The 22,043-nt window shown below is 65.2% G+C and overlaps 2 protein-coding genes across 2 annotated transcripts; one reads left to right on the plus strand and one right to left on the minus strand.

Moving 5' to 3' along the window:
• Nucleotide 1: 1 nt before the first annotated feature.
• MFSD12 (major facilitator superfamily domain containing 12) lies at nt 2-8,403 on the minus strand. The gene is made up of 10 exons (XM_044752641.2): nt 8,010-8,403; nt 4,606-4,816; nt 3,356-3,494; nt 3,094-3,276; nt 2,759-2,851; nt 2,585-2,677; nt 1,930-2,100; nt 1,754-1,848; nt 596-726; nt 2-499 (listed from the first exon to the last, which is right to left on the minus strand). The coding sequence occupies exons 1-10, from the start codon at nt 8,305-8,307 to the stop codon at nt 477-479; spliced, it is 1,437 nt and encodes a 478-aa protein (XP_044608576.1). The 5' UTR covers nt 8,308-8,403; the 3' UTR covers nt 2-476.
• A 6,787-nt stretch (nt 8,404-15,190) lies between these two features.
• Nucleotides 15,191-20,627, plus strand: HMG20B (high mobility group 20B). The gene is made up of 10 exons (XM_044752643.2): nt 15,191-15,290; nt 15,571-15,626; nt 15,878-15,986; nt 16,555-16,758; nt 17,376-17,496; nt 17,779-17,825; nt 18,096-18,168; nt 18,446-18,661; nt 19,345-19,477; nt 19,971-20,627. Exons 2-10 carry the CDS (start codon nt 15,589-15,591, stop codon nt 19,981-19,983), a joined length of 954 nt encoding a protein of 317 aa, XP_044608578.1. The 5' UTR covers nt 15,191-15,290; nt 15,571-15,588; the 3' UTR covers nt 19,984-20,627.
• The last annotated feature ends 1,416 nt before the right edge of the window (nt 20,628-22,043 follow it).

The following is a 22,043-nucleotide window of genomic DNA, read 5'->3' on the forward strand; positions in this document are numbered from 1 at the left end:
GTCCTCGCGCGCCCACCGGCGGCTCTTTATTCACTGTTGGCGCAGCCAGGAGCTGGGCTCACCTGCTGGCACCCCGGGCCTGGGCAGCCCCAGTGGGGACTCCTGGCTGCCTCCGTGACACACTGTCCCCAAGAGGCCTGGCAGCGGCCGGGAGACCCCAGCGGGGCCGAGGGTGAGCCAGGAACCGGGGCTGAGCCCGGCACAGCCCTGGGCCCCTCACGTCCTGCCCCCACACAACAGAGAGAGGGCCCCAGACCATCCAGAGCTGGACCGGGGCACCCCCAGACCTGCGAGGACCCCACGGCCCTGGGGACCTCAGGGCCTAGCTCAGGGGCCCTGTGCCAGCGGGATAAGCCGCCAGGGTCCTGCGTGTCCCGCCCTCGCCCGCCGGCCCGCAGCCAGGCAGGGCGCTTCTCGGCCTCGGCTGGACGTGGAATGTGCAGTCGTGCTTCCTCCACACGGGGGTCGTGGGGGGGTCAGGGTTGGGCTCCAGGGTCCCCTGCAAGAGAAGGCGGTGGGGTCAGTGAGGGTGACTGTCCCTGTCCCACCAGGCGTGGCTGTTTGGGCTTTTTGGGGGGGAGGGGCTACAACTCACAGCTCCGCAGGCGGATCGGCCAGACGAGGAGGCTGCACAGGGAGAGGGTGGCGGCCACGCCCACGCCGCCCGTCACGGCCACCATCACCCAGTGGTAGAAGCCCACGCAGGCCCTGCAGCACAGCTCCAGGCTGGGGGGCGGGGGGGCGCGGCCGTGAGCGGACGCCGAGGGACCCCCATGCCCTTCCCCCCGCTCAGCCGGGCGCAGCCCCGCCTTTCCCGGCACCAGGGGCCCCCTCGACCCCCTCCTCCCCTCCCTCCCACCTTCAGCCGGTGCGGCTCCGCCGTCACAGGCCACCCCAGGCCCGCCCACTTCTCCCCGCTCCGCCTCCGCCTGGGCCCCCAGCGTCGCCTCCCGGACCAGCGCCGGCCCCTCCTCCTGGTCTCCGTCTGTCCTCCCCGCGGCCGCCACCAGAGGGCGCCCGGAGCCCGAGTCTGTCCCGCCGCCTCCGCCCGCAGCCCTCCAGGCTCCCCTCCTTGGGCCCCCCAGGCCCCGCGCGACCTGCCCCGTCCCCTCCCTGCTCTCCCTCCTCCCTCTGTCCCCTTCCTCCCTCTGCTCCAGCCACAGGATCCTCCTGGCTCCTCCTCCCACACCCCAGGCCCCGTCCTGCCCCAGGGCTGTCCCTCCCCGTCTGCCAGAACTACCTCCAGGACCAACGTCCCCCGACCCCGGGAGGCCCTCCCTGACCTGCCGCCCCGTCAGGCCGTGAGTGGTGTCCTCCCCACCCCTCACCACTGGTCTGCGTCACACATCGGTTAGTGCGATGAGTGGAGAGGCGGGTGCTGCCCCAGCTCCCCGAGCACAGACGCCAGGCCGGCTTTGGTTCCGGGTCCCCGGCTTCTACAAGGTGTGAACTCAGGGGTCTGGAACCCCACGTTCTGAGGGCCGGAGGTACGCAGATTCCAGGTTCCCCCAGCCTGCCCACTCACGTTCCCTCATACACCTGTATGCTGTGCCCTCAGCCCCTGGCACATGAGACAGTGTTTGTTGAATGAATAAACGAAGTGCCTGAGGACAGGAACAACTTGGTCTCCCCAGCCTGTGAACCGCCTAGACCCAAACCCAAACTGCCAAACCCCCAGACCTGGCAGTGCCTGGCACACAGCACACACTCAGGACACTCTTACTAAATGAACGAACAAATGGGTGACACTCACGAGCAAGGGTGCAGGCTCTGGATGACCATGACCGCCAGCCCATTGGCCACCTTATCTGAGAAGCTCATGGCGCCGTACACGAAAGCTCCGCTGTGCTGGGGGACACGCGCAGGGGGTCAGCACCCACGGCCGGACCCCGGTCCCCGACCCCCACCCGGCCCTGCCCCCAGCCCTACCGTGTGCGGGCCGATGAGGTCAGCCGTCATGGCCAGTGAAGTGACGAGGATGGTGGCACAGCCCCCGCCCAGCAGCACGGCGGCCACGTACACGGCCATGCCCAGCTCATCGACCAGCGCCACCCAGGCTGCGAAGGCCAGGATCACCAGGAGGCCCACGAAGTAGGTCATCTGCAGAGGAGGCGGGCCCCCCCATCAGGCCCACCTTGCTGGGCGCCAGGAGCCTGGCGCTTGCCCTCTCTGGTCTTCAATCCACTGCCCTCCTCCCAGGAATGAGGGGGTCGAGCTAGACCGTCCCTAAGGAGCCCCAGCTTTGAGCGCAGAGGATCCTGGGACTGTGGGAGCCCGAGGTGCCGGGAGCTCCGAGGAGCCGACATCCTAAGCCCGGGCCGTCCCACGCGGCTGCCACCGGAGGCAGTGGCTGCCCACATGGAAACGCAGAGCTACTCAAACAAAACAAAGGCTTCTGTACCTCCATCTCGGGGCCACCCCCTGCCCAGCCCTGTGGTCAGTGCCGAACGTTCTAGCGCTCTGCAGCCCCGAGATCCAGGAACCCGGTTCCCAGACCCGGGGCTTCCACGGGGCGCCCACGCCGCGGTCTGGATCCCGGGGTTCCGGGGGCCTGAGCTGCGAGGGCGCGGTGGCCGCCACTCACATTCCTCCCGATGCACTTGTTCACCGGCTTCATGAGGAAGGACGAGCAGAAGCCGCTGACGTACATCACCAGGGGGATGGTGGCGATGAACTTCTGCGGGCGGAGGGGCGCGGGCTCAGCGGGGTCCTCGCGGGCGACACCCCCACCCCCGCCCCGGGCGCCCCGGCCGCTCACCTTGGGCATGTTGAGGGAGTAGGTGAGATACATGGCGATGTACGTCTGGGACAGGTTCACGATGAGCCTCGTGCTCATGTACAGCAGGCCCACCTGTGCGCAGACGGACAGGGGGATGCTGGGGGCCAGGGGGCTCTCCCGCCAGCAGGGGGCGCCCCTGCGCTGCGCCTGATCCATTAGCAGCCACGGCCCGGGCCGGTGCCGTGGGAAGAGCACGCTGATCGATTAGTCATGTCTGCCCCGGGTGCGGACTGCAGAAAGGGCGCGTGTGCCCATGCCGGCCCTCCCTGCCCAGCCCGCGGAGGGGGTGTCCGTGCGCCCCCCGCCCAGCGTACCTGGTAGAAGGAGGGCTCGCGGAGCCAGTGCTTCCAGAGCAGCAGCGGGCGCGCGGTGGCCGGGGCCAGCAGCGGGCTGCGCTCGTCCGGCTCCTGCGCCGGTGGCCGGCGCCTCTCCCGGGTGCCCAGGTGGAACAGCAGCGAGAAGACGGCGCCCACGCCCACGACGCACAGCGACAGGGTCTGCGGACCGGGCGGGGGGCGGTCAGCGGCCGCAGCTCAAGCGCAGGGCTCGGGGCGGCCCGCCGTGGCCCCAGCTCACCCGGAACACCGGCACGTCCTGGACCCCCAGGTGGTCGCCGGCCTCGTCGGGGGGCCCCTCGCGCGCAGAGCCCTGCAGGCGCAGCAGCAGCCAGGCGGCGCCGAAGACGGTGATGTTGGCCACCACGGTGAAGGCGTACCTGCGGCGGGCGGGGGTCAGCGCGGCCTGGACCCCCGGCACCCACTCCACGGCCGCCACCCGAATCCGAATCCGGGCAGAACGGGGCAGGGGGGGCCTCTGGATCCCACCAGGCCTGCTTCCTTCCTGGAAGTGGGGACAGCCTCCCCCGGAGGTCCAGGTGCGATGGCGCAAGACTGGTGGTGACGCGCTCGCAGGCAGAGGACCCCGGGGCGGCGTTGGGCAACCCCGTGTCAGGGCCTCCCGCCCGCCCGCGGCGGGAATGGGGAACTCAGGCCGCGGCAGTGGGGACGGGGGCCTCGAGGAAGCCACCGCTGCGGCAGCAGGAGGAACCGGCACTGACAGGGCGCCCACCAGGAGCAGCTCCGGCCACCCGCCCCTGCGCACGTGCTGTCCCTGTGCCCCTCCCACGCGCACGTCCCGGGGGCACCGCTCTGCCCAAACCCTGGCCTCGGGCGGTGACAGCCTCTCAGGTATGCAAGGGTTAAAGCAAGTAATCCGCGTGTCGGGTCTAGAACTGTGCCCTGCACACAGTAGGCGCTCCATAAATGCTCCCATTGTCGTCATATCCGGAATCCCCTTCAGCAGCGCAAGCAGGTTGACAGATAAGCCGGGTGCCAACTGCACCCACATGTAGCCGGCGGGATTCTAAGACGGCCCTGGGGAGCCCCACACCCCGTCTCCCCTTGGGGACGGGGCCTGTGAAGGTGACGGGCTGTCACTCCCATGTCTAGGTAAAGGGACTGAGCGATGCAACGAAGGGAGGTTACCCTGGGTGGGCCTGACCTAATCAGGTGATCCTCAGACCGAGGACTTGGCCCTTCCCTGAGATCAGAGAGGGTCCTGCTGGCCTCAGAGCAGCTAGGCACCCTGAGTGCCACGTCTGCCACCAACTGTGTGAGCACGGGGGAGGGACCTCAGGCCTCAGGTGACACCCCAGTCAGGGCTGAAGCCTGGACCGTGGCCTCAAGACAGACCCAGAGGCAGAAAACCCAGCGAAGCCGAGCCGGACCCCCGACCCCTGGACGCTGCACAAGGATCCAGCTGCTAACTCTGCGGCCGTTTGTCCCGCGGCCACAGCTGCCCGACACCCGCCCTCACCCGGGAGGTACCTGAGGGCCGTGAGCTCCACCTTCTCGTGGTCGCTGGTGACGAGCTCGGGGATGAGGCTGAGGTGCGCGATCTGCGTGGCGGCCCAGCCAAACTGGAAGACGACGATGAAGGGCCCGTAGTAGAGGAGGGCGGCCCACTCGGGCGTGGCGGCCCCGCAGCCCAGGCACGGGCTGAAAATGAACGGGAAGGACAGCAGCACGCACACGGTGCCTGCGGGCGGGGCGACGGGACGCTGAGCCGGGCCGGGCCGGGCCTCCACCCGCCAGCCAGCCCGTGCTCCATGCCCCTTGTGTCGGATGGGGAAACCGAGGCACAGAGCGCCTGAGGTCACGAAGCAGGCGGAGAGGGGAGGGAGTGGCAGGTGGGGAAACTGAGGCACAGAGCGCCTGAGGTCACGAAGCAGGCGGAGAGGGGAGGGGGTGGCAGATGGGGAAACTGAGGCACAGAGAGCCTGAGGTCATGCAGCAGGTGGAGAGCGGAGGGGCCTTCCCTCCCAGCTCCTGTTGAGGGTCCTGTGGGGCCACCAGGAGTCAGGAGGCCCAGGTGACGCTGGGGGTCTCGGCTGGACCCTGCGCTCCGAGCCTTGTGTCCCCGTCACCTCAAGAGGGGGCCTCTCCCTGGAGAACACTCCAGTAGCTCAGAATAAGCCCACGTCCGTCCTCCCTGCGGCCCCCCAGGCCCCTCCCTGCCCTCCCTCCTCCCTCTCTCACCCTCCTCCCTCTGCTCCAGCCACACAGGCCTCCTCACTCTTCCTCTAACACACCAGGCCCGGGCCTGCCCCAGGGCCTTTGCACCAGCTGTGCTCTCTGCCTGGAACATTCTTCCCCTCACATCCCATTAGGACCAGCTCCTTTTCATCTCTCGGGACTCAACTCAAATGCCACCTCCTCAAGGCAACACTCCCTGACCAGCCCGGTCACCAGCAGTCCCCTCCCCGCCCGGCACACATCTGGACGCTGCTTTCTGTCCTTCACCCCGCTCGGCACACCTGGGAATTCTGCGTCTGTCCATCTGCCTGTTTCCTGCCTGCCTCCCCCACCAGACCATGGGCTCAGTGGGGTGGGGAACAGTCCCTCTGGTCACCTCTGTGTCCCTAGCCCCCGGCACGGGGACGGGCACAGCAATGAGTCACCATGAGTCAGGTGTGAGCCGGATGGCTTCCAGGGGGACCGGGCCGCAGAGAGGGCGCCGAACATCCTGCCTCCCCTTCCTCTCTCCTCCACCTCCCCTCCCCTCTGCCCCCTCCCTCCTCTCCGGTGGCAGCTGGCCTGCCTCTGTCCCCAGCCGGGGGTGACCTCATCCCCGGCCCGGCCCGCCCTGGGGCCTGGAACCGGGAACTGAAAGCAAAACCTCCTTCCTTGCCGTTTGTTTCTCTGGAACTGAGGCTGAGCGGCCCCCAGGGCCTGGCCTGACCGTGGACTCAGCTCCAAAGAATGTGCTGCCCCGGCCGGATGGGTTAACCATTGCCAGGCTCGGCCGCCCTCTGGGGACGACGGTGAGTGACTCCGCCCGCTGGGCCTCAGTTTCCAGAAAACGGACAATAAAAATACGAGGCTCGCAAGGACGGCGTGAGAATTAAGAGTTCAAGTGTGAAAGGGAGAGTTCCCACCACACTGAACCCCTGCCCCCCTCAAAGCTGAGTTACTTTACAGCTTTGCACAAGCTGTTTCAACGGCCTGGGGTGTCAGTTTACAGACACACTCCTATTCATCCTTCAAAACCCCAAAGGTAATGTCTCCACCTCCAGAGCTCTGCTGCTTACGAAGCCCAGTCCCCCACCTGCCCCAGCCCAGACCCCACTGGAACGTCCACGTCTGGCGCTGAGGGTCCTCCCTGGGCTAGAGGGGGAGCCCCGAGGGCAGTATAAGGGAGAGTCCCCCCCCACCACCCACAGACTCGGGGCAAGAATAGAGAAGTGGGCACTGTTGCGGAGATGACCTTTACTCAAGCCACCTTATCGGGCAGCACGAGGGGTGGCCAGCTTCCTTTCCCTACCGATCCTCGGCCCGAGGGTTGGCCTGAGGTGGGGGAGGGGCACAGGTGGGGCTTGGTGTGGGGCAGGGGCACCCAGCCCGGCCCGTCTGCATGAGCACAAAGCCTCCTCTTCCGGATTGACATGGGTGGTTCTCCTGGGGACCCAGGTCCTGGCTTCGGGGTCAGGAGGGACCCCCGCGGAAGCTCAGGCCTCCCACCCACAAAACAGGCCAACTGTCATGCCTGGGGCTCCCACCTCAGGGCCTTTGCACACGCGGTGTCCTCCACCGAGACCCTGTCCCCAGCTGGCTCCTCCTCGGGGGTCCCCCTCTCTCTGGCCCGGAAGCCATCCTGTCGCTCATCGAGCAGCTTATCTCACTATTGTGGACGAGGTCACCTCCGAGACTTGGGCTCGGCTCCACCCACGACCCCACCATGAGCCCGGAGAGGACACCTCAACGGCCGTCCCTGACGTGGTGGCCACCGCCAGCCGCCCGCCTCTCCCTGTCCCCTCCCAACTGCTAGGGTTTCACGGGACGCTCAGCGCCCGGGACACCTGACACCCCGCCCTAGCTGCGGCTGCACAGGTGACTGCTGCACCTGCAAACGTGACCGGGCCGAGTGTCACTGTCCCCGGGGCCAGCAGCCGGCCCCTCCTGGCTTCTGGAAAGCCGCCGCCCGGAATTCCAGGGGTGGGCGGGATTCCTGGCTGTGCCCCCCCAACGCCAGGCGGCCGGATGCCAGGATGCGGGCGCCTCTGCCCTGCCGAGCCGCAGGGACAGTGGCTGGCTTGTCACCAGGCCCTGGGTCCAGCAGGCAGTGTCACCAGCATGCACTGGGCAGGGCGCCCAGCCCCATGCCGCCTCTGCTACCCGCAGCCCCCAGGGCCGCCAGCCAGCACGGCCGCGACGCTTGGCTCCCAGGGCTGTGCCCCCGGTCACCAGGTCACCCGAGGTGAGGCAGGAGACGGACACACAGACGGACGGACACGGGGGGTGGCTCTGGACAGCCTGACCGTCACTCAGACAGACAGAGTCATCCTGGGTGGTCACCCTGACAGACAGACCGGACAGACGGAGAGAGGAGGCGCTGGACAGTCAGGCCCAACCCAGAGAGGGTTCAGGGTGCCCCGGGGTCAGACAGACGGACAAAGGGAAGGGGCACTGGAGGGAAAGGTAAACAGGTGGAGGGGGCTCTGCAGGTCAGAGGGCAGCCATGAGGCAGGCAGACAGAGCGGGGAGGTTCAGGCCACAGGACAGACAGACAGAGGGGGGAGGCCCAGGCCAGGGGACAGACAGACAGAGGAGGGAGGCCCAGGCCGGTAGACAGAGGGGGGAGGCCCAGGCCTCGGGCGGATGGACAGAGGGCGCACGGACAGACGGGCCGGTCCCCGCGGGTGGGCAGGCGCGAGCCCCGGCGGCGGACTCACCGACCAGGTGCCAGGCCTTGCGGGGCCCGCAGCGCGCGCAGCGGCCGGCGGCGCGGTCGGCCTCGTAGCCCACGAGCGGCGTGCAGAGCCCGTCGGCCACCTGGCCGAGCAGCAGCAGGAGGCCGGCGCCGCGCGAGCTGTAGGCGCGCACCGAGTGCAGGTAGAGCAGCAGGTACGTGAACCACATGGACGCGCACAGGTCGTTGAGGAAGTGGCCCACCGCGTAGCTCAGCCGCGCCGCCAGCGACAGCGCCCGCGGCGCCGGCCCCGCTCCGGCCGCCGGGGACCTGGGCACCATGGCGCGGCCGCGCCCCCGGCCGGGGCCCGCGATCCCCGCGCCCGCCCGCCCCGCGATCCCCGCGCCCGCCCGGCCGAGCGAGCCTGCGCCCGCCGGACCCCCGAACCCCAGACTCCGGCCCGGGCGGGGCGGGGAATCCCCGGAGCGGCGGCCGCCTGCGCCAATCGGAGCCGCGCGCCGGGGCCCCAGAGCCAATCACCAGGTGGATGGGCGTGGCCTCGGGGTTAGCCAGGCCTCCACACCCGGCACCGACGGGGTCGCGCGGTCCTAGAGCCCGACTACGCGAGATGAGGTTTGCGGGACTCCCCACCGAGGTGGGGGGCGTCACCAGGGGCGCCCTCACCCTGCCTCCAGGCCCGCGCCACCCCAGCCTGCCTGCAGCTTTCCGAGGCCTCATGTGGGCCGGGGAGGAGGTAGTGGGCTGGGGGCGTGGGGGGGGGGGGGTGGTCTGAGTCGTAGCTGCCCTTGGGGTCCGATGACATCCTGGACCGGAGAGACCCAATCGGACGCATTAGTTCTAATTAATTAGTTATTAACGATAATAATGGGGACCATCATAATAATAACACCAGCTGGCATTTAATGAGCGCTGACTGTGCCAAGCGCCCACGTGGATTTTCTCGTCCGGGCCGGGCGGGGAGGCGGAGCGAGTGTCTCTCCCATTTAACCCTCCAGGAACAGGCCGGGCGAGGGGACGGGCGCCCAGGGGCGCTCGGTGAGTCATGCGCGTGCGACTCCGGCCGGTGCTCCCCATTCCCGCCAACGGCCCTCCCACGACTGGGTCACACAAAGCGGTTTCAAGTTCCCCCAAGCGTTGGCACCGTTCCCCCACCCGCCTCCAGGTCTCCTCGGGTAGCGGCTCAGAACCCGCTCTCCGGAGCCGCAATTAATCGTGGGGTCCGGAGCCAGCCCCCCACCCCCCTGCCAGCTGTTCCCTTAACTCGGGGGGGCCTCAGTCTCCCTGCTCTGGAATGGGTATGACGGATGTTAAAAGTGGCGTAAATGTCAGCTTTTAATATTCTCAGCCAGAAAGCCTTCTCTGCACCGCCTCCTCCCCTTCAGTCACGACTCTTGGTCCCCCCCAGTTCCCTGGGCTGCCCCCATCCCGCCCTGACATCAGCTCTCCCCTGGTCGAAGGGTGGCCATATAGGCAGAGAATCAGAAATGCAGACGCAAATCCGGCAAACGACAGGGAGCCAGTGACAAGCAGGAGGCTCAGGCTGCCCAAGGGACCCCCAGCGCAGACCCCCACGCGGTGACACACCGCCCCCCGCCACACCCGCTCTTTCATGAACAGGAGCCTGAAGTCTGGGTGTGGCCTGGTCACGGGGACTCAGAGGCAATCTAGGGGGGCAGGGGGAGATAGGAGTAGACCGCAGTGGAGAGATGGACGGATAAGCGAGATAAGAAAGTCAATTCTTTCCTCCCCGCAGGGCACGTCCCGGTCAGGTTGCTCCCAGGGAACTCAAAGACGCTTGAAATACCTGGAACCTAGGCTTCTGAAGTAGGGTCCTCGTCCCCTTTCGTCCCACCCCGGCCCCAGGAGTGCTGACACCGCTTCCTGCCCATTCTACAGATGAGGAAACTGAGGCTCAGAGGGGTGGGCCCAGCTGGGCCAGAAAAGGGGCTCAGGGCTTGCTCTTACCCGCCTCCCCGATGGTCCGGGACCCACGGAACCCTCCCAGCAGCCCTTTGGGGCAGATCGGACCCGGGGAGGAGGGGAGGTTGGTGGAAGTCTCTGGGTTCTCATCCTCTTGGAGCCAGCTAGTATTTCCTGGGCCTGAGTCTGTGACGAGGCAGGAGGGAGGCTGCCTGACCCTGGGGCCCAGCGGGGGGAGCTGCCCCACCCACCCCCCGTGTCATTCATTCATTCATTCAGTGGATCTGGCCTCACACTGGGCGAGGCTGGAGCCCCCTAGTCTGAGCCGGGACAGCCTTCCAGGGTCAGTGCCAGGGCTGGAGGAATCCTCCCGGGAGGGAGATGGAATGACAGGGAGTCAGGACTTCACCCTCCGGTCACAGGGAGCCATGGGAGGGTTCTGAGAGAGGCTGGGAAGGTCAGATAAAGAATCCTGGGGGGTGGGGGTGGGGCGGTCTGTCCCAGAGCCGGAACCAGAAGAGGGCACATCAGAGAGGGGTGTCCGATGGACCTGGGAGCTCAGAGAAGGCCTGCCTGGAGGGAGGGATGACGGGAAGGGGAGATGAATGCCAGCCCTCGAGGGGGAGGACAGACGCACAGACAGGCTCGGGTCAGCAGAGATGGGGACAGCTTTTGATGTCCCCAGAGCGTTCCCAGCGGCCCCGACGCCGACGCCGGCCTGGCGTCCCCCCTCCCTCGGCCGGACATCGGATATCCCGGGGCGGGGGGCGGGGGGGACGCTGGCTTTCATCCTCTGCCATGCAGGCCCAGGGTCTGGGGAGAGGGAGAGGTGGGGGGAAGGGAGGAGAGAGGGGAGGGGAGGGGAAAGGAGGGGGGTTCTGAGGCTCAGCCTACGCCTCCTTAGATGCCAGGGTGGCTGTGGGCTGGGAAGGCCACGGCCAAGCTCAAACCCAGGCAGTCGCATGCCAGCCACTGAGCCTCAGTTTCCCTTTCTGTAAAATGGGGGTGAGAACACCACCACGGAGGAGGTTCCTGGGAGGCCGGTAAGGACTTCCAGGCCCCACGCAGGGTTTCTCAAGCTGGGCGCTATGGCCATGTGGCAGCTCATCCTGCTTTGCGGTGGGGGGCGGACCTGGGCACCGCAGCGTCCGCCCAGCAGGTGACAGGAGCACCCCCGAGTCGTGACAACCCAAAATGTCTCTAGACCTTGCCCAGTCCCCCCCTGGGGGGCCGAATCGGCCCCGGGGGGGGGGAAGCCATCCACCAGAAAATTCTCCGTATCAGGGGATTTCTCCTTCGTGGACAAGACGAGCTAACGCTTTCTGCGGCCCTGGCTGGCCAGGCCCGGCTCTGAGCAGCCACGTGCATTAAACTCACTGAGCCCTGCCCACAACCTCATGAAGGTAGACACGACTATCATCCCATTTCTCAGAGCGGCAAACTGAGGCACAGAGAGTTTCCCTAAGTTGCTCAAGTCACACAGCGGGGGCTCAGCGCTGCTTCCCTGTGCTTCTGAGGGTCCAGCATCCTTGGGGGTCTGAGACCCCCTTCCCCACTCCCCTTTGTTGGGGAAGTGTTTCCTGTCACGACCTGTTAAAGTGATCCCCTGTATTCAATTCACCCTGTAAAAAAGCCTGAGGAGGTTGAGATGTCCTGGGAGACCCTGATTCTTCCTGGGGGCGGGGAGGGGGGAGAAAGGTTGAGCCACCCACTATTGGCAAATAGGCAGGAAACATTTAAATGGGAGACGCCCCAGGCCAGCAATTCCGTGTCCCTCTGCCTGGCCTGGAAAAGCGATCCAGGGGCCCCGGACAGCAGGTTGGGGACGTTTGTGATGGAGCAACTTCGGGCAGGACCAGAAGGTGCGTCAGCGTCAGCCAGGATTTTTTAACCAGGCGGTGGCGCGGTGACGAGGTGGAATGTCACCCTGCCTGGGGCGAATGAGGCACTGCCGTGCACCTGATGTAGACACACTCGGAGAAAGGTTATGGCATGAAGGAGGACGAGGCCACTGTGATCAGAAAAACCGAGACGTGACCTCACACTTACAGGAATACAAGGACACACACAGGGATGTTCACGTGCGTAGGAGCGTGTTGCACTTTGCGCTGCGCCCCCAAATGAACAGGTGGAGCCCTAACCCCCAGACCTCAGAATGGGGCCTTATTTGGAAATAGGGTCATTGCAGATGTCGTCAGTTGCATGAGTAACACTAGAATGGGCGGGCCCTGGTCCCATGACTGATGTCCTAATAAAAAGGGAACTGTGAGGGCCGGCCCAGTGGCGCAGTGGTTAAGTTCGCTCGTTCCGCTTTGGCGGCCCGGGGTTCGACAGTTCGGATCCTGGGTGTGGACATGGCACCGCTTGGCACGCCATGCTGCGGTAGGTGTCCCACGTAGACAGTAGAGGAGGATGGGCACGGATGTGAGCTCAGGGCCAATCTTCCTCAGCAAAAAGAGGAGGATTGGTGGCAGATGTTAGCTCAGGGCTAATCTTCCAAAAAAAAAAGGGAACCGTGGGCACAGACTCATAAGCACAGAGAAAACGTCACGTGGAGACAGAGGCCGAGAGCCGGGTCATGCGTCCACAAGCCAAGGACCGCCAGGGACGGCCAGGACCCCCAGAATCTAGAATAGCGTGGCACAGACTCTCCCTCCCGGTCCCAGAAGGAACCAGCCCTGATCGAGTCCCCGATCTTGGGCTTCTGGCCCCCAGAACTATGAGATGCTAAAATTTCTGTTGTTGACATTTTCCCAGTTTGTCGGAAAAGTTTTAGTAAGAGACGTAGCAAGCCAATAATGAGGAGCGCCGCGGAGGTGCGGTGGCCTGATGGCACACTTTCCTTTTGTACAAATGAAATCCATTTGCACGTTATTTGCCTCACAAAGTTCATTTCAGAAACAAAGATGTTTAAGATCCTTCGGGGAGCTCGCATTTCTAGGACCACAAATTGGGATATTCTTCCTGGTTTCATACCGTATAGATTTCCAAAGGAAGCATAGAAAGGAGTGCGAAGACAGCAACACAAAATTACGCGACTTTAGACAGCTCTGGTTACTGGTTTTACTGAAAGCTCGGAATTAAGAGCGTTTCACGTTGCTCAGACAAACCGATGTATAATTGGAAAGCAAAAAGGATGTGCTTTTAGATAAATGCATGAAGGACAAGAAGTCAAAGAGGATAAATGCTACTTGTCTGTTGCTGGGGTGGAGGAAGGGGTGGCTGGCATGAATTGGACTGAAGACGCTTTAATTTTTTCTAGAGAATAGCCACGCAGCAAGGCCCTTCTCTTGCTGCCAAGGAGGGCCAAGCTGCTTTCAAAAGCAACCTCAAAACCTTTCCTTTCTTTTTGATGTGCCATCTTTGCGCGGTACCTCGCGAGGGGGAAAAGGACAGTTTCTATGGCAACGCCAGCTGTGTCAATCACGCCCAGGAGGCGGGGCTCGGAGGGCGGGGCTTCCTCCTGTCTTCCGGCTTGGACGTCTCACCTGAATCGTTAACCGAGCAGAGGGGTCGCGAGGGAGGAGATCGCACAGCCGATCTGCTGACCAGAGCAGGTCAGGAATGCGGGTCTGTCAAGATTCCAGGGCCGCTCATCCTCCTCGACCCTGGGCTGCCTCTTGGAAAACAGGCTCATTGAGACTTAATTCACACACCATATAATGCACCCATTTAAAGGGTACGGTTCTGTGGCTTTAGTGTATTTACGGAATTATGCAACCATCACCGAAGTCTAATTTTAGAACATTTTGATCACTGAAAAAGAAACCCCATTCTCCCTTGCCACTAATTCCGCAGCCCCCGGCAACCAAAAACCCGCTCTGGGTGTGTGGATGCGCCTGTTCCAGACATTTCGCATCAAGGGGATCACACGCTGTGTGCCCTTTGGTGACTGCTTCTTTGACGGTCATGTTGTCAAGGCTCATCTCTGTCGTAGCATGAATCAGCAGTTTATTCCTTTTGATGGCTGAAAATATTCTACTGGATGAATGGGTCACATTTTGCTTCTGTCTGAACCAATTGATGGATATTTGGGTTGTTTCCCCTTTGGGGCTATTGGGAATCCTGCTGCCGTGACCATTCGCGTCCAAGGTGCTGCGTGGACACAGGTTTTTCATCCTCTTGGGCCTGTCCCTAGGGAGTGGAATGGCTGGATGGCACGGTAACTCCGTGTCTATGTCACCTTTTGAGGAACTGCCCAGGTCACATGGAGGAAATGGACACATGGGGAAAATAAGACGGGGTGTATAGGGTGGGGCTCAAGCCTGGGAAACCCTCGTGGACGTTTGGCCAAAGACCTGAAGGAGGTTGAGGAGCGAGCCAGGCAGATAAGGGGCGGGCCCTGCAGGTGGAGGGAACAGCCTGCGCAAAGGCCCAGAGGTGGAGATGAGTGACGTGGATGTATTGGAGGAGGCCGGTGTAGGGGAAGTGAGGGGTGGGGCGGGGGGAGATGAGGGTAGAGAGGTGATGTGGGTGGCTTATTTAGGGCCTAATGGGCCATCGTGAGCACCACTGGATCCTGGGAGCAGAGCCAGCCCCAGCCCAGGCCAGGAGACGACCAGGCTGCTTCCTGGGGCCGGGGGGGGAGTCCCCAAGATCCCAGGGCAGAGCCTCCTGCCCCTCCATCTTCACGAGCTCCTTGCAGCCTTCCTGTCGCACCACCTTCTTCCAAATGCTTCCAGCCCAGCTCCGGGTCTCAGCTTCGCAGCATCGCATCCTCCTGGTCCCGGACAGCGTCCCCCGTCCCCATTGCACAGGAGGGAAAGCCCCGGCCGCAGGGGGAAAGCCTTGCGGGCCCACAGCAGGGACCGCAGTCCAGTGGATGAATGAGAAACTTCCCAGCCAGGTTTGCAGGGTGCTAAGAGCAGGTCTCACCTTGCCCCGGGGCAGGGGGCTGGCCCGAAGGACCGTAACTCCTTCCCTAGCAACCTGCCGCCGTCCCCATGGCAACTGGGGCGGGGCCCCACCCGGCTCCGCAGGTGCCCGGATCCCGCAGGGGCGGGGAGTCTCGCCTTCAGCCGCGGAGGAGGAGCCCGCGCCGCGCCTACTGGCCCTTTAAGAGGCTCCGCCCAGCGAGGCCTCAAAGCGCCCTGATTGGTCCCGAGAGCGGCCGAGCGCAGCCGAACTTGACGCACCCGCCCGCAGCCCGACTTACCCACCTCCCACGCGGCGCCGCGGCCGCCCCAGCCAATCGCCGGCCGGCGCGCCGACCTTCATCTGCATGGTCACGCCCCAGGGGGCAGCCGCAGCCAATCGCACGCTCGCGGAGGTGGTCATTAGCATGCCGGGGGCGGGGCGGGGCGGGGCGGAAGGCAGGGGCGGGCTCGGGGCGGTTGGTTGGAGCGTCGCAGCAGCCGAGAGGTCCGGGAAAGTTTCTTTGGAGGTGAAAACAGCCGCGGAACTCGGGGCCTTGCGAGGGGGCGGGGGCGCGGGGGTCCCGGGGCCGGGGCGGGGCCCCTCCTGGGCCGGGACGGGGCGGACTCGGGCCTCCTGGGGGGCGATCGCCCAACAAAGGATCCCTGGGGCGCCCGCCCTCGAGGGCCTCCCCGCCCCCGGATCCGGCCCCCCCAAGCTCCCCGGGCCCGGCATTCCGGGGCTGCCCAGCGGGGCCCCGCCGTCGGCCGCTCGGGCGCCCCTCACTCCGCCACGCGTCTGCGTTCCAGGTGCGGCCGGGAGCGGCCATGTCCCACGGCCCCAAGCAGCCCGGCACGGCCGCCGCGTGAGTGCCACCTCCCCTCCCCCAGCCCACTCGGGGTGCAGCCCAGCCCCGCCCCGTCGCAGCTGCTCGACCCCCGCCCCCCAGGGTCCTGACTCCCACGGCTTGGAGCAGCGCCCCCGCTGAGCTCCCAACTGGCCGCCCCCCCCCAGTGCTCCTGTCCAGATCCGTCCTCCCAGAACCCTCGCTGCCAGATCCGCCGTCGGGCGTGGGAGGTGGCGGGTGGGGGTGACCCTGGCGTCCCGTGGCTCCAGGCCGGCGGGCGGCAAGGCTCTGGGCCAGCATGGGGGCTTTGTGGTGGCTGTCAAGCAAGAGCGCGGCGAGGGCCCGCGGGCCGGCGAGAAGGGGTCGCACGAGGAGGAGGTGAGAGCCCCTGCACTGCGATGGGGGAGGCCCTGGGTCTGGCCCCCAGCCTTGAAGCCCCGCCCCGGGCTAGATTTGAATTCGCTGTGGCTCCGCCCACAGTCCAGATTTCCCTCCCGAAGCGGAGGCCCCGCCCCTTGTCAGATGCCACTCCCCCAGGGGGGGCCACTGCCACTCTGTGCCCAGGCTCCGCCCACCGCCGAATGCCCGCTCCGCCGTGCTCCCCTCCCTGCGGGAGGCACGTTTCCGTCCTCCTGGCGCCCTTCCGCCAGCTCAGAAGCCACGCCCACGCCCCCAGAGGCCACGCCCACAACACAAGCCAGCCCAATCCCTGGGCTGAACTCCTGACCCCAGTATCTCTGATCCCCTCACCTTGGCCAAGGTTCCCCTAACCTTCCATTCCCAATCCTGACCCCTGACCGGGTCGTAGCTCCAGGCCTCCCAGGTCCCATCTCCTGGAAGGCCCCGCCCACCCCTCTAGCCCCGCCCACGTCGTCCAAGGCCCCGCCCCCCTCAGCCCCGCCCCAGCCCTCCAGGCCCCTCCCAACGGCGCAGCCCGGTTCTGCAGCCCGTGAAGAAGCGCGGCTGGCCCAAGGGCAAGAAGCGGAAGAAGATCCTGCCAAACGGGCCCAAGGCACCTGTCACGGGCTACGTGCGCTTCCTGAACGAGCGCCGAGAGCAGATCCGCACGCGCCACCCGGACCTGCCCTTCCCCGAGATCACCAAGATGCTGGGCGCCGAGTGGAGCAAGCTGCAGCCGGCGGAGAAGCAGGTGGGGCCGGCCCGGGACCACTGACCTCCCCCCACCTACTTGGACGCCCCCTGCCAGCCACGTTCCCCAAAGGACCGGCTGTGGAGGGCCCTTCCTTCCGCCCGGAGAAGTGACCACCCATGGGCCCTCTCCGGCTTGCTGAAGGCAGGGGAGGGTAGTCGTAAGCAGAATGGAGTAAAACAATAACCAACGTGAATGTGTCTAAAGATGTAGGATGGGGTCTGGTCATGTGAAATCTTCCGATTTTCAAATCCTGGCAATTTAGAAATTGCAAAGACATCATGGAAACGTAACAAAACCCACCACCAGTTTGCCCCCTCTAACTGGGACTTCAGCAGGCAGAAGTGGATGCTGGAGGGCAGTCTAGACATGGGCAGAGCCTGGAGGTGGGAGCCTGTCGTCATCCAGGCCACAGGGAGTGTGGCTTTTAGAAGCTGGAGTTGGGGGGAGGGAGGGAGCTGGGAGGTGCCCTGAGCGGCAGGCCAAGGGCAGGGTTTTGTGTGGAGGGCAGCGGGGAGCTCTGGGAAGGTGCAGCCGAGGGCTGGAGACGGAGTCCTAGCCTCCGAGGCCTCGCCGGCCCCGGGGCTGGCCCGAGCCTTCTGGCGCTGCCCCGCCAGCGGTACCTGGACGAGGCCGAGCGGGAGAAGCAGCAGTACATGAAGGAGCTGCGGGCGTACCAGCAGTCAGAAGCCTACAAGATGTGCACGGAGAAGATCCAGGAGAAGAAGATCAAGAAAGGTGGGGAGGGCCCCGCCCCGCGCCCCGCCCCCCTCTGGCGCGCACAGTCCAGTGGGGACGAGAGATACGTAACCACAGTTGGGAGTGACCTGGGCTGATCGGAGCTGAGATGGGGGACACGCAGTCACGGGGACCCCAGGCAGGGAGCCTGTCCCAGGATGAGTAGGGCTGACCAAGGGGGGAGGGGAAGGAGGATATTCCAGTAGGGGGAACAGCATGTGCGAAGTGTGGGGTCAGAGGGGACCTGGGAGGCTGACTCTGCCCTCCTCCCTCCGCCACCAGAGGACTCGGGCTCCGGGCTCATGAATACGCTCTTGAATGGACACAAGGTAAGCGCCATTCCTCCAAGGAGAGCATCTGGGTGAGGGAGGTCTGGAGGTCCAGACCCCTGGGTGAGCCAGGACCAATGCTCATGGGAGGAAGTGAGCACCCCTCCTCCAGGTGTGCAAGCCGAGGAGGGGCAGCCACCCCTGGGGATGTTAGCAAACGGACTCCCACCCAGGGGGCTGGAGGAGACCCTCCCAAGCTTGGTGTATGTCCCAGGGAGAGTTGGGCTGCCCCCTGCCCCCCAAAATTGCCACCTTGTCTTGTCGTCCCAGGGTGGGGACTGCGACAGCTTCTCCACCTTCGACGTCCCCATTTTCACTGAAGAGTTCTTGGACCAAAACAAAGGTGAGCGCTGACGAGCGATCCTTCTTCGTGGGGATTCAGTGGGGGCAGGTGGCGCGGGAGAGGTGGGCCAGGAGGGCGCCCAGACCCGAGTCAGGGTTGGGGGAATTGGCCTGTAGAAGCCAGGTGCCTTGCTCCCGCTTCCCCGGCCCGGGGAGCTCAGGTGTGGGGCTGGAGCGGGAGGGGGACGGAACGCCGGCGGGGGTCAGGGCCCGCCGAGGGGACGCGAGGCGGCGCCAGGCGCTGACCCCTGGCCCCGCCCCCCCTTCCGCCGTGGCAGCGCGGGAGGCGGAGCTGCGGCGCCTGCGGAAGATGAACGTGGCCTTCGAGGAGCAGAACGCGGTGCTGCAGCGGCACACGCAGAGCATGAGCAGCGCGCGCGAGCGCCTGGAGCAGGAGCTGGCGCTGGAGGAGCGGCGCACGCTGGCGCTGCAGCAGCAGCTCCAGGCCGTGCGCCAGGCGCTCACCGCCAGCTTCGCCTCGCTGCCCGTGCCCGGTGCGAGCCACGCCCCCAGCGCGCTGGCCCCGCCCCGAGCTCCGCTAGGCCCCGCCTACTGAGCCCCGCCCACCCAGACCAGCCCCGGGTCCCGCTTGGCCCCGCCCACCGAACCCCGCTAACTCCGCCTCCTGCCGCCGAGCTCCGCCCATCACCCCGCTAGACCCGACCACCTCGAGTCCCGTCCCTCGGCCCGTGACCCCACGCCTGACCCCCAAGCCCTACTAGCCCCGCCTCGCTCCCGACCTCCCCGAGTCCCGCCCGCCAGCCCCGCCCCTGTGACCCTGTCCTGCTAACTCTGCTTCCTTGCCCCTACTGCCCCGCTGACCCCGCCCCTGGCCACTCCGAGCCCCGCCCAATGGGCCGCAGCTCTTTGGCTGCCCCGCCGCCTCGTCCCCGCCTCCCGCGACTGTGTCCCCAGCTGACCCTGGCTAACTCCTTGTCCCTCACTTGTCCCCATATTACCATGACGACCTCGCTCTCTCCAACTTCCACCTTCTGACCCCCGCCCACAGCCCACCTCTACTTCCCCGGGTGCAGACGCCCCGACCCCCCACCCGACCCTCCTGACGCGCGCCAACGGCCCCCTCCCCAGGACCCCGCTCTTCCTCTGACCTCTGTCCCTGTGGCGCCCCGATCGTGGCGACTCCCGCCGGGCTGCGCTGACCGTCCCGCCCCCGCAGGCACGGGCGAGACGCCCACGCTCAGCACGCTGGACTTCTACATGGCCCGGCTGCACGGCGCCATCGAGCGCGACCCCGCCCAGCACGAGAAGCTCATCGTGCGCATCAAGGAGATCCTGGCCCAGGTCGCCAGGTGCGTGCCCGGCAGGACCCCGGGGCCGCTCCGCCCGGGTGGGGCTGCCCTGCCTGGGCGGCCCCTGCAGGAATGACGGGGCTTCGCCCTCCAGTGGGGTTCCCGGGGTCCGTGGGCGTGCCGAGGGGGGAGGAGTCCCGGTCCCGGGTCGTACTCCGGGCCACCGCCCTGGGGGATCCTCTGGGTGGGGTTTGCGTGACGCAGGCGGCCAATGGCCTGACCACTGGGGGGCGCCGGTGAGGCCGGTTCTGGGCTCATGCTGCCGGTGGGGGGGGGGGATCTGCCAGCCCCTCTTGGCGGGGGCCCGCTGGAAGGGACCAGAACCTCCCTAGAGCTTCTCGGTGGGTTTTGCTGGGTGGCTCCCGCTGCCCAGCTTGGGTGGGGTCAACTCCGGGCCCCCCCACTCTGGCATGTTTGGAGGAGCTGGGGGTGGGGGTGGGGGCTGAGACGTGATGGGGGTCCCCCATCACCAGTCCCCTCTCTCCCATCACAGTGAGCACCTATGAGGGTGTCGATGGCCCCGGGATGCAGAGAAGACCGAGCTCTGTGGCAGCCCCTTCCCCACCCCAACCCCATGGAGGAGGGGCGGGGGCCACCCTTTGGGGCCAGGCCCGATCCTGCACCTTGGGGGCTCCAGCCCCCCCTAAAGTTAAATTTCTACAGCGTCTTTCTAGCCTCCCGCCTCCCCAGCACCGCAACCCAGGAAAACCAGCCGCCGTGCACGACACACACACAACCCTTGGCTCCAGGGCCGGGCCGGGCCGGCTCACCCCCCGGGGCACGTCACACTACAGGGACCTAGGGACACCACACGCGGGCAGTGTAACCGGGACACAAGGGGACCCACGGCGGCTCCCACACCCGGTCACACGCTACACAGCTCTCGAGGACCTGTCCCAGACACCAGGCAGGGGAGACCCCCGCCCGAGACACCAGGAGTCCCGGCAGGTGCCCACCACAGGTACCCCCACACGGACAGGCACACTGCAGGGACACGCTTGCACACTCGGGGGGCCCTCCGCCTGCACCCCGGAATGGGGGGGTGGGACTGAGCACCCCGCCCTCACCCAGCCGAGGGACCCTCCTGGAGCGGCCTTTTGCCACCACCTAATCCGGACTTTTAAAATAAAAAGTGGAATTTCAGTTTCAATCTTGTGCGTGTGGGGTTTTTTTGGTGGGGATGGGCCAGAAGATGTGCCCAGGGTCCCCAAGATGCCCCTGCTGGGGGTCCCAGGCCTGCCCCTGGCCCCCACGAGCCTGCTCTCTGTCTGTGGATCTGCCTGTTCTGGACGTTTCACGCCCCTGGGATCACACACCGTGTGTCCTTCTGTGTCTGCTGCTTTCCCTGAGCGTCAGGGGTTCAAGGTCCATCCACGTGCAGCTGTGTCAGGGCCTCGCTTCTTTTTCCTGGCTGAGTAATATTCCAGTGCATGGATGGACTGCGTTGTGTGGGTCCATCATCCCTCGATGCTCATTTGGGCCGTTTCCACCCTCGGGCCACTGGGAACACGCATGTACGGGATTCTGTTTGAACGTCTGCCTTTGGTTCCCTTGGGTGCGTCCCCAGGAGTGGGATTGCTGGGTCCTGTCGTGACTCTGCTTAACTTACTGAGGAACCCCCTCCGAGACTGCTGCGTTTAATGGCATATTTAAGGCATCCTAAAAATTCGGAGAAGAACTTGACAAACCCCAACGTACGGGGCTGAATGACAGATGCATCAGATAACAGTGCAGCCCTCACCCCCAGCACCTCAGAATGTGCCCTTATTTGGAAATAGGGTCGTTGCAGATATAATTAGTGGAGATGAGGTCATCTCGGAGCAGGGTGGGCCCCAAATCCAATAGCGGTGCTGCCCTTATAAGAAGATAAAGATGCAGACAGACAGAGAGAGGAGACAGCTGTGTGATGACAGAGGCAGACACTGGAATAATGCAGAGCCCCAGGGGACACCAAAGATTGCCGCCACCACCAGGAGCCAGGAGGGGCGAGGGAGGGTTCCCCTGGGTCTCAGAGGAAGCGTGGTCCTGCCCACAAACTGATGAGAACTTCCAGCTTCCAGAACTGGGGGTGAATGCTTTTCTCTATTTTTTTTTTTTCCTGGAGGAAGATTAGCCCTGAGCTAACATCTTCTGCCAGTCCTCCTCTTTTTGCTGAGGAAGACTGGCCCTGAGCTCACATCCGTGCCCATTTTCCTCTACTTTCTATGTGGGACGCCTGCCACAGCATGGCTTGCCAAGCGGTGCCATATCCGCACCCGGGATCCAAACCGGCGAACCCCGGGCCGCCGAAGCGGAATGTGAGCACTTAACCACTACGCCACCGGGCCGGCCCCCTACTTTTCTCTTTTAAGCCACCAATTAGTGGCGTCTTGTTCTGGCAGCCCTGGAAGACTGATGGAACCAGAAAGTGTCATGTGCCCTCTCCCTCCAGGTGTGTGCTCCCTAGTGTGACCCCCGCCCTGGCACACGCACCCCCTTCCCAGATTTGGGGTTTCTCATTCCTGGGTGGGTCTTTGCACACTTTCCTACAAGAGCATCATTTTAACAAGGTTGGTTTTTGTTTTTC

This window comes from Equus asinus, chromosome 20 (genome assembly GCF_041296235.1).
Source record: "Equus asinus isolate D_3611 breed Donkey chromosome 20, EquAss-T2T_v2, whole genome shotgun sequence".
Lineage (NCBI taxonomy): Eukaryota > Metazoa > Chordata > Mammalia > Perissodactyla > Equidae > Equus > Equus asinus.

Bases quoted from the DNA above. Each gene is read 5' to 3' on its own strand.
- MFSD12 (XM_044752641.2), bottom strand. From the start codon at position 8,307: ATGGTGCCCAGGTCCCCGGCGGCCGGAGCGGGGCCGGCGCCGCGGGCG. The intron at 4,817-8,009 runs GTGAGTCCGCCG...CCCCGCCCGCAG, and splicing joins CAAGGCCTGGCACCTGGTCG to GCACCGTGTGCGTGCTGCTG. The intron at 727-1,753 runs GTGAGTGTCACC...CCCGCCCCCCAG, and splicing joins CAGAGCCTGCACCCTTGCTC to CCTGGAGCTGTGCTGCAGGG.
- HMG20B (XM_044752643.2), top strand. From the start codon at position 15,589: ATGTCCCACGGCCCCAAGCAGCCCGGCACGGCCGCCGC. The intron at 17,497-17,778 runs GTGGGGAGGGCC...CTCCGCCACCAG, and splicing joins GGAGAAGAAGATCAAGAAAG to AGGACTCGGGCTCCGGGCTC. The intron at 18,662-19,344 runs GTGCGAGCCACG...CCGCCCCCGCAG, and splicing joins CGCCTCGCTGCCCGTGCCCG to GCACGGGCGAGACGCCCACG.